The 15057-nt window shown below is 42.1% G+C and overlaps 1 protein-coding gene and 1 non-coding gene across 2 annotated transcripts; both read right to left on the bottom strand.

Moving 5' to 3' along the window:
- RPL30 (ribosomal protein L30) lies at positions 1-4734 on the bottom strand. The gene is made up of 5 exons (XM_040261010.1): positions 3233-4734; positions 3074-3125; positions 2552-2697; positions 841-971; positions 1-107 (listed from the first exon to the last, which is right to left on the bottom strand). Exons 2-5 carry the CDS (start codon positions 3092-3094, stop codon positions 58-60), a joined length of 348 nt encoding a protein of 115 aa, XP_040116944.1. The 5' UTR covers positions 3095-3125; positions 3233-4734; the 3' UTR covers positions 1-57.
- On the bottom strand, positions 287-419 carry LOC120879167. The gene has a single exon (XR_005724732.1). It is a non-coding gene; the product is annotated as a small nucleolar RNA SNORA72 (small nucleolar RNA).
- Positions 4735-15057: the final 10323 nt, after the last annotated feature.

Raw genomic sequence — 15057 nt, 5'->3', positions numbered from 1 at the left:
TACAGTGTTTTTAAAACAAGCTCTGGCCAGTTTTATTAAAGAAAAACTGTACATGATTTACTTTTCACCAGTCTGTTCTGGCATGCTTCTAATAATATCAGAATCACCTAAAAAATAAAACACAGTAATTTTTACAACTTATTTAGTGGCAACTGGTAATCATCAAACTAGCAATGGTTATCTTCAAAAGTTATCACACTAGCTGTGCTACCATTTCTCAAGGTTGATCAGATACCTAGAGGCACAGACATTTCCCACACAAGATGTGTCATGTAAATCAGACTTGGTGTATCACCAGCATTTATAAAACCAGACCTAGGCAAAGAACTAGGTCTGGGGACACATGCATGGTCTTAATATAGCGAATGTTTAGCCTGCCCTGATTATTAAAAAAATCAGAACAGCGAGAATATTCGCAGTAGCTTCATGATCAGAAATTCTTAAGTTCAAAACATGACGTGTATTTGTAGGCCCCTTTTCCCCCTCAACCTCATTTTATCCATATTCTCAGGCAGCCAGTAAGGACTGCTTTCTTCTACTGTTTCACCTGATTATTCTCCCCCTTTATAATTTCACCTTTTACCAACGCCCTAAGATGTAATTTCTTAGGTGCGGTATGAAATTAAACTCATGATCTCAAAGTAAAAAGAATTTCATTTATAAGATAATTATGTATTGACATTCACTACTAACTCTCCATGACACAAGCCTGCAGGGTATCCCTTGCTATATGCAAATTCTCAGTAACTGAACTTAGGAACCAAAGACATGTGTATAGGAAGAAATCCCTGTATTACATCATAAAGAAAAAAGACTTATTTAATGACTGAAAAAGCATACCTGGATCAATGATAGCCAGTGTGCATACTCTGTAGTATTTCCCACATGCTGTGCCCAGTTCAATATTATTGCCACTGTAGTGATGGACACCAGTTTTGGCCAACATGGCGTAATACTCTATTTCAGATTTCCTTTGGGAATAAAAAAAAAAAGGCAAATAAATACCATACCAACTGACACAGATTAAATGTTACTTCTCTCATTAGTTCCAATGTTGTACGGCCTTCAAACAGTAAGCCATTTATTATTCTTAAAAATATCATATTCATTATCCAACACCAACCATCCTTTGGATCCTCTACAGTATATATTTGTGCTCATGGAAAAAGAGGGTACAGAATAAAATCACCGTTTGCTTAGCATTTACTACCTGCCAGACACTTTACAGAATTCCCACGACAATGTCTAAGCCATTTCTATCACCCTCTGGTGCTCTGAGTCCTAGATGGAGAGTAATAGAACAGGTATACCTCAGCTACTGCAGATTCCTTCCAGACCATTGCAATAAATCAAATATTGCAATAAAGCTAGCCACAGGAATTTGTTAATTTCCAAGTGCATATAAAAGTTGCTTAACCTATATGTAGCCTCTTAAGTGTTCAACAGCATTATGTCTAAAAAAAAAAAAAAAAAACCAATGTACACACATAAATTAAAATATTTTATTGCAAAAAAAAAACCCCACCATCACCTGAACCTTCAGGGAATTGTAGCAGTAACATCAAAGATCAAAAATTATAACAACAAAGAAAAAGTCGGCACCTACAGACTTATACAGTGCAAGGTTGCCACAAACCTTCAATTTGTATTAAAAACAAAGAGCAACTATGAAGTGAAGAAAAGCTAAATGCAATACAATAACAGGCATGCCATAGCCTTGCACTTGCCCAATTAACATTTTTTGTGACCACCAAGTAGGTAGAGAGCCATCAAGAAGCTTGTTAAAAATGCATCAGGCCCCAATCCAGATCCATTAAATCTGAACTTGCATTTAAACCAAATTACTTGAGACTGTATGTACATTCATGCTGAAAGGCACCGCTCTAATAGGTAAGTGTGAACTGTTTGAAATAAGACCAAAGTTTTGGGACAACATGCAAGAGAGCTCTCCAGGCTTTGCCCATTCGGTACAGACACCCAGTATGAAATGCTGTAAGGTTATGCATTACCGTACAAAATCAACAAGCACAGGACTGAAAATATGGCTGATACTCTGCATGGTCCAACTTGAACTTATGTACACCTCATAAGATCAGTTTCAAAACAGTGAATCAGGCAAAAACTGGGTGAACTGGGAGGGTGCAGATCCACAGGCCAGCCTGAACTCTTCTATCTTAGCTTCTCTATACTACAAGTAATTCATAAAATGAAGTCCCTTTAAAACACCTCAAAGTAGAAAGAACAAGCAAAAAAAGGCAGGACATAAGGAAAAGCCACTTACCTTTCTGCACTACCCTCAAACTTTGCCCTTCTTTGATTTCTGTCTCACATTTCTCCCAAGGAGAACCACATAGGAGAGACTATGAAGGGGAGAAAAATCAAGAGCCAAACACAACAGAAACCCTTAAATTATCCTGCAAATGTGTCCCTGTAATACAAATTCTACCTGACATCCAGTTCATGCTACCCAGGTTGCAAGCTCACACTCCTGGATATTCGCTCAAGACGAACTTACAGTGGAAGACACACACCCGCAGGTTCTTTCAATTACCTCAAGGCTGGGCAGTTGTTGGCGAGGATGACCAGTTTCGCTTTGCCTTGTCTGATCATTTTCAGAGTCTGTTTGTACCCCAGCACGTACTTTCCACTTTTCATAACCAGCTGGAGCCTAGAGTTGATCGACTCCAGTGACTTTTTCTACAAAGCAAACATTTAATACGAATTTGAAGGCCTTGTTTGTAACCACTCAAAACTGGATCCAGGGAAGGACTTCCCTGGTAAGTCCAGTGGTTGTCCCCCCGCTTCCAAGCAGGGAGCACGGGTTCCATCCCTAAGATCTCGCAAGCCTCGGCCAAAAAAAAACCAGTGGATTCAGTTTCCTGGAACCAGAGCCCCTTAATAAACCTCCGAAATAGAGGGTTCCAAAGCACTGAGAAGGTCTCTCGGATTCTTTCTGGAAGCCTCCAAGGCCAACGGGAACGCTGTCCGCCCAGAGAGCTCAAAACTGCCCGCCCCGGCCAAGACTTATCTCTCCACGTGAAATAGGCTTCCGGCCCTGGCCTGCTTCACTCACCGTCTTCTTTGCGGCCACCATCTTCCTGCCTTAGATGCGGGACGCCCCCAACCTAGAACACAGAGGACAGGACAGGAAGTTTACGATCTGAAATTCCAAACCGGCAACTCCCTGGGCACCGCGCGCTGCCAAAACCTCGGCCCGGAGGAGCACACTCACCAAGAGCAGCCGCCAAGATGGCCGGGGAGCAAGAAAGGAAACAATTCCCACAATGCCAAGCTCTTCACGGCGGGGCGGGGCGCCGTCACGCCGAGACCGGAAGCGGAAGCAAATGTCCAGCGGAAGGGGCGGGACACGAAGAGGCGGGCGGGTGCTGGTTACTCTGGCTGCTCAGTCGTGTTCGGCTTTTTGCGACTGTAGCCCGTCAGGCTCTGTCCATGAGGATTCTCCAAGCAAGAATACTGGCGTGGGTTGCCATTTCCTTCTGCAGGGGATCTTCTGACTCAGAAGTCGAACCCAAATCTGCATTACAGGCAGATTTTTTTTTTTTTTTTAACCGCTGGAGCTACCAGGTTTTGCAGCCGAGTGGTCTGAAGTCTCCCCTTACTGCTCTGAAGCGGAGCGCTGCGGAACTCAGGAAAGTGGAGCAGGATGGGAGTTAGAGAAGCCGACTGAGAGTGAAGGGGAAGGGGCACTGAGAAGTGGCGGCGTCTGGACCTCGGCCTCAGTGCCACAGAGCGCACCTCTGCCCGAAGCCCCGGCTTTTAGGAGACGCGGGGAGGACCCAGGTGCGCCTGAGCTCCTGGGACTGCCCTCTGCCGCTGGCTCCCTTGAACTCACCTCTTCTGTAGCGTGTAAGCCGAATTTTCGGAGACAGCGGTAGAACAAGTCTAACTAAAAATCTTTTTGTTGTGAATGTTGGATATTGATTAAAAAAAAAAAAGTCCAGTGACGAATCACTCAGAATATTAGACACAGAAAGTCTCACCACCACACATGCAAGCGAAAAAAAAAAAAAAAAAGGTAAAAATCAGACAAATAAGTAAGCTGTCATCATGTGTCAACTTTTAGGAGTCTGTCCTAAACAGGCAGTCACTCGTGCCCAAAGACTTGAGAATAGAGCTATTTGTTTCAGCATTAGTTTAAATAGCAAAACAAAAATGTAAACATCAGATGTTCATTATTCTTAACAAATATATGTGTTTGCATGTGCAGAAAAGTCATGTCTTGGGACCTCCCTGGTAGTCCAGTGGTTAAGAATCCACCCTGCAGTGCAGGGGACACTGGTTGGATCCCTGGTTGGGAAAACTGGGATCCCACCTGCCACAGGGCAACTAAGCCCAGGCACCACAACTAGAGAGCCTGCACAAGGAAAAGAAGACACAGTCTAGGACAACAAAATAAATAAAATAATCTTAAAAGAAAATCCAAGTCTTGGGAATTCCCTGGTGGTCCAGTAGTTAGGACTCGATGCTTCCACTGCAGGGACACGGGTTTCATCCCTAGTCAGAGGACTAAGTCCACATGCTGAAGAGCCAAAAAAAAGAAAAATTCAAGTCTGGAAAGTTAATCATTGAAATATCTTTGGATGAGAGATGAGCAGAGTAGGTGGTGAAAAAAGAACATTTAATTGTACTTTATATGTCTCAGCATTGTTTGAATTATTTAAGCATTCATTGTTATGTAAAGAGCTCATTTTAAATAAAATAGTGGTTGATTTAAATAAATTTTATGAAACTTCACTTACTTCTTAAAGCAGTAATTTTCAAAGTATGGCTTCCAGATCACCAGATTCAGAGTCGCTTTGATTCCCAGGTGTGTGAAGAAATCCTTGGATGTGGGGCCTGGAAATCTGAGCTTAATGAGCAACCTCTTTGATTGTTTTTGTTTTATGTATTTATTTGGCTGCATTGGGTCTTAGTTGTGGCACGTGGTATCTTTCATTGGGGTGCCTGGACTCTAGCTGTGGCTCAGGGTTAGTTGATCTGTGGCATGTGGGATCTTAGTTCCCCTACCAGGGATCAAACGTGCATCCCCTGCACTACAAGGTGGATTCTTAACCACTGGGCCACCAAGGAAGTCCCTTCATGGTTCTTAAGAATACTGAAATTTGAGAAGTAAGAATGAAATAGCCTAGTTGGTTTTGAGGAGTGCATGCTTAGATAGAGACTCTAATGATGCCTTACACTTTTATAACAAGCTCTGTACTTTGAATGTTTTTTAATATCTACTTTTCCTCAAAGTAATCAGCATATTTATTACCCCCATTTTAGAAAGTAGATGATTAAAACACTTGAGGTGACTTTTCTGATGCTTTTCATTTTATCATACCAAGTTTCTGGTCCTTAATATATGTCCTAACAATACTTTTTTTGTGTGTAATGTCCTCACGATATTTTAAAGGAAGGTCTTAGTTGCTTTCTCACAGGGATCTTACCATGGTTTTGTACTGGAAGCCAGGTATGTCTAAAGCACTCATTCATTCATACACTGATATATATGAGTCATGACCACAAAATGTTTGAGAATTTTACCTACAGAATCCTAACTGATCTTGTTATATCTCTTTGGAGATAGGTTTAGGTTCTTGCTGCTTCTATTTAATACCTGCAAGACTTGGGTCAAACTGTCTAACTTCTAAGCTTCAGTTTCCTTATCAAAAAGCTAGAATGATAATCTCTACCTCGTGGTATTGTGAGGATCACAGTAAATGTAACGGTGTATGAATCGCCTAACACAGGGCCATGTACAGTGGATGTTAGCTTTCTTCCTCAGTCCCACTCCTGTCTCCTCAACCTCCCCACCACAACCACTCACACACACCCAAAGTCATTCATTGCATTGCAAAATCCGAACACTTGTGGAAGAAACACTTGCCATGCAAGAATGACAGTCAAATCCTTCGGCTTGTGAAGATTTCATAACTATTTCCACACTTGTATTTATTAGCGCTGGAGTCGGCAAGCTTTTTCTGTAGAGAGCCAAATAATAATAAAGATTTTAGACCTGGGCTGTATGGTCTCCATGACAACTACTCAACTCTGCTGATGCAGCACAAGAGCAGTTAGACACAGTATGTAAACGGATGAGCATGGCTGTGTTCCAATAAATCCTTCTTTACAAAGTCAGGATTTGGCCTGCATGCCATAGTTTGTTGACCCCTGTGTTGGAAGATTACTATTACTTTTATTTAAAATAGCTACTTTAAGTTATCCCTTTTCTAAAGAGATAAATGTTGAAGTATTTTATGGTGCCCCCTGCAGTGGAAGCCCAGAGTCTTAACCGCTGGACCACCAGGGAAGTCCCTGCAACTTTCAAATTGCTGAATAAATGTAAATAAAATCCTAAAATAAATGTAGATAAATAGATGGAGTAAATGCAGCAAGTGAAAATCACCCAGTCGTGTCTGACTCTGTGACCCCATGGACTATACAGTCTATGGAATTCTCCAGGCCAGAATACTGGTGTGGGTAGCCTTTCCCTTCTCCAGGGGATCTTCCCAACCCAGGGATCAAACCCAGGTCTCCTGCATTGCAGGCAGATTCTTTACCAGCTGAGCCACATGAGAGCCCAAATGCAGCAAAGAGTCAATAATTGTTGAATTTAAAGTGGAAGATAAATGAGTATTCATTATACTATTCAACTTTTTGTGAGTTTGAAAATCTTCATACCAAGAAGTAAAAATACAATGTATCTTTTACACTTACATCACATCTCATTTTGGAAAAATGACATTTAAATATTCAGGGTTATAATTTCAGATTACTATAGAGATGGGCTTCCCAGGTGGCACTAGTGGTAAAGAACCCGCCTGCCAGTGCAGGTAGATGTATGAGACTCGGGTTCCATCCCTGGGTTGGGAAGATCCCCTGGAGAAGCATGATAATCCACAGGAGCCTGGTGGGCTACAGTCCATAGCGTCGCAAAGAGTCAGACACAACTGAAGCAACTTAGCACACGTGCATGTGTTTTTATTTATTTTAATTGAAGGATAATTGCTTTACAGAATTTTGTTGTTTTCTGTCAAACCTCAACATGAATCAGCCATAGGTATTCACATATCCCCTCCTTTTTGAACCTCCCTCCCATCTCCTGCTCCATCCCGCCCCTGTAGGTTGATACAGAGCCCCTGTTTGAGGCTGAGCCATACAGCAAATTCCCTATTTTACATATGGTAATGAAAGTTTCTCAGAGAAGACAATGGCATCCCACTCCAGTACTCTTGCCTGGAAAATCCCCTGGATGGAGGAGCCTGGTAGGCTGCAGTCCATGGGGTTTCGAAGAGTCGGACATGACTGAGCGACTTCACTTTCACTTTTCACTTTGATGCATTGGAAAAGGAAATGGCAACCCCCTCCAGTGTTCTTGCCTGGAGAATCCCAGGGACGGCGGAGCCTGGTGGGCTGCTGTCTATGGGGTCGCACAGAGTCTGACATGACTGAAGCGACTTAGCAGCAGCAGCAGTGCAAATTTCTATGTTACTCTTTTCATACATCTCACCCCCTCCTCCCCTCTCCCCATGTCCATAAGTCTAGTTTCTAGTTCTGTTTCTAGTGCTGCCCTGTAAATAAATTCTTCAGTACCATTTTTCTAGATTCTGTATATATGCATTAGAATACGATATTTATCTTTATCTGAATTACCTCACTCTGTATAATAGGTTCTACGTTCATCCACATCATTAGAACTGACTCAAAGGCTTTCCTTTTATGGCTTTTATGCTTGAATAATATTCCATTGTGTATATGTACCACAACTTCTTTATTCATCTGTCAGTGGACATCCAGGTTGCTTCCATGTTCTAGCTATTGTAAATAGTGCTGCAGTGAATAATGGGATGCATGTGTCTTTTTCAATTTTGGTTTCCTCAGTGTATATGCCTAAGAGTGGGATTGCTGGGTCATATGGTAGTTTTATTCCTAGTTTTTAAGAAATCTCCGAACCGCCTTCCATAGTGGCTGTATCAATTTACATTCCTACCAACAGGGCAAGAGCATTCCCTTTTCTCCACACCCTCTCCAACATTTATTGTTTGTAGACTTTTTGCTGCTGGCTGTTCTGACTGGTGTGAGGTGATATCTCATTGTAGTTTTGATTTTCACTTCTCTAATGCATGCAATGCATGCATTGCAAAGAGTTTTGACAGTGGTCACTGAAGCTCACTGGTCAGAAGTTTAATAGCTCCATTGCATTGCCAAAGAAACCATGTGTTCAACTGAAATATGGCTGACTAAGAAAAAGGAATGAGGGCTTCCCTGGTGGTCCAGTGGTTAAGATCTGCCTTGCACTGCAGGAAATGGGTTTGAGGTATACAGGTATTCATCAAACTATTCAACCATTTGTGAGTTTGAAAATCTTCATACCCAAAAGTCGAGGAATGTGTATGTTTCAAGAACGGACTTTGTGGACTTCCCTGGTGGCAGGGACAGTGGACAGAAATCTACTTGCCAACGTAGGGAACACGGGTTCGATCTCTGGACTGGGAAGATTCCACATGCTTCGGAGCAACTAAGCCCATGTGTTCACAACTACTGAAGCCAGCATGCCTACAGCCTGTGCTCCATAACTCCACAAGAGAAGTCACTGCAGTGAGGAGCCCTCACATAGCAACTAGAGAAAACCCATGAGAAAAAGCAACGAAGACCTGGTACAGCCAAAAATCAATAAATAAAAATAAATTTAAAAAAAGTAAAGGACTTTGCCATGCAGACTTTATTTTATTGTTCCTGGATGCTAGTCTGAAGCATTTCAGAGTGATTTAGAAGGAATACCAACAGGTCAATGTGACAAGACAGGCTCTCTAGTTCTCGTTCACCAAAATCGCTGCTCCAAGTTTCTGACAATTCTCCAGGCACCTGCGTTATTGTGCTTCTGGTTTTCACTTGGTGTGAGAATGAAAAGTGACAGCCTGCATTCCCTGTTAGAGCAAATACTAACAAGTTCATCTGATATTCACTGGTTCAGTACACTGGCCCATCCCCTTATTGTGAAGCAGTTAAACCTATCATGTTCATTACCATCAACTATTACTTATTCATTGTCCAGATTAGGAAGGAGCTGGTTAGTTACTTGGAATTCTACTTGTCTAACTCAACCTTCATATTCTTCAGTCACCGTAGGTGTTAAAAATTCTCAGAAATATAGCAGGGAGAGGGAGGGACAGTGAATCCAAGGGAAAAGACCCTGTAAACTCTGTGAATGTTGATGGCCTTTCAACTAACTAAACACATATACACTGATACATGAATTCTGAACCTACAGGGGACAAGAAGGAATGAATCCTTACATATTCCTCTCTACCATTTCTGCCTCCACAATAATGAAGAATCCAAAATAATTTCTTCTATACCCATTCCCATGCATACTGGGAATACTCCAGATTGCACTGGATTAAAAATAGACCAGAGAAACACTTTCTCCTATTTTCTTAAAAATCACTTGTCCATTTCTCAAAGAGCATATGTTTTTTGTATTCTTGGATACAAAGAAGTCAGAGCACTTTATTCACTATTTTACTGTGGAGGAGTGACACTTTTGGAAAGTAGATTGGTGTCTATAAAGGCTTACTTTGTATTTCTTAGAGTCAGTTGTTGAAATTTTAGTAGAAATGGAATTCCTGTCTAAAATGTTCACAAAAGAATGACACTTTACATTTTATTTTTAATAATTTGAAAAGTCTGCTATTTGGGACCTCCCTGGAGTTGGGGGGGTGGTGTCCAGTGGTTAAAATTCCGTGATTCCATTGCTGGAGAACTAAGATCCCTAGTTAGGGGACTAAGATCCCAAGTGCTGAATTGCTCAGCCAAAAAAAATAATTTTTTTCTTAGATTTAAAAAAGAAAAGTCTGCCATGTACTGTTATCCTTAATAAAGCTGTAATGTATAGGCTAAGACATCAATTTTTTTGTTGTTGTTTTGCTTTTAACTAGAACTTAACTTAATTCTGTAACACCACGTCAGGCTGATCAGAAAATGTCACTGATTACTTAATGGAGAAAAAGACAACAAATGCAATTTTGTGACAACATCAAAACATGAGTATGTCTAGGAAAAATGGTAAAAGGAGTCCTTGAAGGTAAGAAGATTCATGAACTATACCTCCAAGATATAACACCTTTAACATCACAGTATCAGTTATGATTCAGTATTATCAAGAAAAGACTAAAGGAATAAGAATGAGTGTGGTCTGTGAGAGGGAAGGTAGTAGGCATTGTATCTCAGACTAGATACTTATTTGTAAGTAATAAAAACAAGTTAGCTCAGTTAAGCAGAAATATGTTTTGTAGTTTACCAAATGAACAAGACCCCATCTAGGAATACTGGTTATGAGGAAGCCACACTATTTATTAGTCATTAATTCAGAGCAAACCACAGGAAAGCACCCCTTCAAAAGTCCTTTATTTTGACTATAACCGAGTGCCATCCCATCATTCTACAGGTTTGCCTTCTTCTGGATGATGAGATATACTGAAAGACCAGTAAATCACATAGAAATTAACCTATTACCTTACTTGTCTCGTGGTAAAGTGAGTTTTTGATAAGATATGATACTAAATTATGTCTTGATGGATGTGTGATGTCCCTAAATTGATGATGCTGTTAGAGGCACGATGAGCAGGAAATGCAAACCTAATCCAGTATCTATTACAATAATGATTCTCCACTGTCCCCAAAGAGGTCCAGTCACTCTTCCATGAAGAAGATCTTAAACAGGAAGCATAGCATTTCAGAGGCTTACAGTTGGTCACTCTTGCTGCTGCTGAATTAGGCACTCAGTCAGGTAAACCATGGTAAGTGGTCTGAGCCCAAACATGGTTTCTATCCCTGTCATTTTATCCCTGAGCCCACTGAGCAGGCATGGGGATGGCCCATGAGAAAGACTTCCTAACATACACAAGGCACTTGGTGGCTCAGATTATTGTTCACTTGATTATAAAATGCTTCCTCTGAAGGAAATGGCTTGACTAACAAATTATCTCTGAGGAAAAGTAGGATACCCAAGTCTACTCCTAAAAAAATACTTAATAGGCTCAGTAAGCCCTGATTACTCCAATACTTTGGGCACCTAATGCGAAGAGCTGACTCATTTGAAAAGCCCCTGATGCTGGGAAAGATTGAAGGCAGGAGGAGAAGGGGACGACAGAGGATGAGATGGTTGGATGGCATCACCGACTCAATGGACATGAGTTTAGGTAAACTCTGGGAGTTGGTGATGGACAGGGAGGCCTGGCGTGCTTCGGTCCATGGGGTGGCAGAGTCGAACACAACTGAGCGACTGAACTGAACTGAAACCCTGGTTTAGCATGAAAGCATTAATATTCAAGTTATGTGTTTATGTTTAATCTGTGAATTATTGCATCTCTCTCTCTCTTTTTTTTTTATTTCTTTGGCTGCAGGGCATATGAGATGTTAGTTCCCTGACCAGGGACTGAACTCATACCCCCTGCAGTGTAAGTTTGGAGTCTTAACTACTGGACCAGCAGGGAAGTCTCTTGCACCTCTTTTTGTGACAGTGGAGTTTTGAAATTTTTCATTATCTAAATAAAATTAAATGTGACTAAAAAAAAAAACAAAAAGAATCATCTGAAGTGGGAAGAATCATCTGAAGTGAGCTGTGACCTGACTTGTACCCCTACGCCAAAGTCTTATTTCAACCTAACCCCCACTGTGACTCAATCTGGAGTTAGGGTTTTCAGGAGTTAATTAAGGTTAAATGGGGTCATAAGGTTGGGACCCTAATCTGATCTAACTTAATGAGAAGAGGAAGATCTATCCCCTAACCCCTCTTATGAACACACAGTGAGAAGGCTGCAATGCACAAGGTGGAAAGAAATCGAATGGGCCAGCATCTTGGTCTTAGACTTCCAAGGTTCCAGAAATGTGAGAAATAAGTATTTTTTTAAACCACCCAGTTTATGGTATTTTGTTATGGCAGCCCAATCTAGTACAGGGCCTGATAACATTATATAGCACACAAATATTTCCTAAATCTAGGCCTATTCCACATTCCTCTCTGCTAAACTTCCTGGTACCAATCCTATAGTTATGTTCTTTCCAAGTTTTTGACTTGGAATCCAGCCAAAGCATTAGCCATTTTCAAAATACTTCTTTTTCCTTGGGGCACAGTAACCCCAGACAGAAGGAAGGAGAAGAATCACAATCTATATTTGTAATGTTGTCAAATGTATTTCCTCATAGATACCCAGTCTCTTCTTCCCTTGAAGGGATTTGTGAGCTGATTGTTAGGTGGTCAAGATGTCAATGAGGCTTGCACTGCAGAAGGGAGACAGAGATGAAGATGGAGAAAGAGAAAAGAGAGAGGGACCAGGAGAGGGAGGAGAAGGGAGGATGGGAATGAAGGGAGGGAGGAGGGAAAAACCTCTAAACATACGCTAAAGACCATGGCTATGTATCCTATGACCCATATAGGGAAAAACGACACATTTCAGGCAATTTGAGCATCAAATAAGTAAAGATGATGCTATGGGCCGAATCATGGCCTCCCCCCAGTTCATATGTTTAAGCTCTACCCTCCTATACCTTGTAATGTGGCAATATTTGGAGCTACTGTCTTTAAAGAGGTAAGTACGGTAAAATGATGTCAATTCAATATGACTGGTGTCTTTATAAGGTTATTGGGACACAGAAACAAATGGCAGGAAGACCATGTGAAGGTACTGCCATCGACCAGCCAAGGACACAGGCCTTCAGAAGAAATCAACCCTGCTGATGCCTTTATTTCAGACTTCCAGCCTCAGAACTGGGAGGAAACAGATTTCTGTTGTTTAAGGCACACAATCTGGTACTTTGTTAAGGCAGCCGTAGCAAATCAACATAGATGGTAACATAGCTCACTGAATAATGTAAAAATAAATATTTATTTATTTATTGCTATAAATGAATAATAAGTGGAGGGAAAGGGAAAGTGCTTCCTTAGAGTAGCATAATGAGAAATTAGGAAATTACAAAAATCACCATTTAATAATCATAGTTGTAACTGATCCAAGCAAGACTATTAATGCATGCTAAAAGTAGCAGATAAAAGTTTGATGAGATAAAGGATACTTAGTGTTAAACTCTCTTCCCATATATTCAGTTCATTTCAGTTCATTTGCTCAGTTGTGTCCGACTCTTTGCGACCCCATGAACTGCAGCACGCCAGGCCTCCCTGTCCATCATCAACTCCCGGAGTCCACCCAAACCCATGTCCATTGAGTCATGATGCTATCCAACCATCTCATCCTCTGTCGTCCCCTTCTCCTCCTGCCTTCAATCTTTCCCAGCATCAGGGCCTTTTCAAATGAGTCAGCTCTTTGCATCAGATGGCCAAAGTATTAGAGTTTCAGCTTCAACATCAGTCCTTCCAATGAACACCCAGGACTGATCTCTAGGATGGACTGGTTGGATCTCCTTGCAGTCCAAGGGACTCTCAAGAGCCTTCTCCAACACCACAGTTCAAAAGCATCAATTCTTTGGCACTCAGCTTTCTTTCTAGTCCAACTCTCACATCCATACATGACCACGGGAAAAACCATAGCCTTGACTAGACAGACCTCTGTTGGCAAAGTAATGTCTCTGCTTTTTAATATGCTGTCTAGGTTGGTCATAACTTTCCTTCCAAGGAGGAAGCGTCTTTTAATTTCATGGCTGCAATCACCATCTGCAGTGATTTTGGAGCCCAGAAAAATAAAGTCAGCCACTGTTTCCACTGTTTCCCCATCTATTTGCCATAAGGTGATGGGACCAGATGCCATGATCTTCATTTTCTGAATGTTGAGCTTTAAGCCAACTTTTTCACTCTCCTCTTTCACTTTCATCAAGAGGCTCTTTAGTTCTTCACTTTCTGCCATAAGGGTGGTGTCATCTGCATATCTGAGGTTATTGATATTTCTCCCAGCAATCTTGATTCCAGCTTGTGCTTCCTTCAGTCCAGCGTTTCTCATGATGTACTCTGCATATAAGTTAAATAAGCAAGGTGACAATATACAGCCTTGATGCACTCCTTTTCCTATTTGGAACCAGTCTGTTGTTCCATGTCCAGTTCTAACTGTTGCTTCCTGACCTGCATACAGGTTTCTCAAGAGGCAGGTCAGGTGGTACTAAGTGTAAAATAGTAACATTTCAGTGGAGAAACCTGGCAGACACTACCTTAACTAACTGATCAAAGGTAACATCACCAATAGGGCAAATTGATATTATGGGCCTGTTGATACGAATCTACAGACAACAGTATTCCAGCCAAACTGCATAAACCGAAAACAATCATGAGGAAACATCAGACAAACTGGAACTGAGACACCTACAAAATAAATGGCTTATTTTCTGGAAAAAAAAAAAATCAAGGTCACGAAAGACAAAGACTGAGAAACTAGTTTGCTTTAGTTCGTTAAAGCAAACTAAATGCAAGGTGTAGTGAAGGACAGGGGACAGAGAAACCCGGCATGCCGCAGTCCATGGGGTCGCAGAGTCCGACAGGACTGAGCGACTGAACAACGAAGTCCTGGGTTGGACACTTGACCACAGTTGAATAAGGAGTGGATTAAATAGTATCTTCTCAACGTTAAACTTCCCCGTGGTAACAGTCCTGAAGTTATGTAAGAAGCCTGTCATCACAAATCCAGTCACCAATCAATAGCCACTGGCCACCATCGCCTCCTCCCTTCCCCATCCCTATTTAGGGATGACAGACAGGAGCCCTCCCCAGCCCTTCGCCCCCTCTCCCCAAACTCCGCATCTTTATCCCTGCTTCCGAGGCGACTTTCCTCTCCGCCTTTACCACCTTCTCCACCTTCGCCCTACCTGGCTCCTTTTTTGTCTCTGTCCTCTTCTGCGTCCCCGCTGTCCCCTCCCTGGCACCTTCTCCCCACGAGCGGCTCGCCTCCCTCTCCAGGTGCGCGCCCCCACCCAGCGCTCCGCGCCCCCACCCAGCGCTCCGCTGTGCGCTTGCGCTCTGCAGCGCGGGAGCCAGCCGCTCGGAGTTGAAGGAATTTGTGCCGCGTGAGCGTTTCGCGCGGGATCCCGGCTCAGGGTTCCCAGCCCGCCCGG

This window comes from Oryx dammah, unplaced genomic scaffold (genome assembly GCF_014754425.2).
Source record: "Oryx dammah isolate SB20612 unplaced genomic scaffold, SCBI_Odam_1.1 HiC_scaffold_19, whole genome shotgun sequence".
Classification (NCBI taxonomy): domain Eukaryota; kingdom Metazoa; phylum Chordata; class Mammalia; order Artiodactyla; family Bovidae; genus Oryx; species Oryx dammah.
The sequence above is the reverse complement of the archived record's forward strand: the minus strand, read 5'-3'. Positions and strand labels throughout refer to the sequence as shown.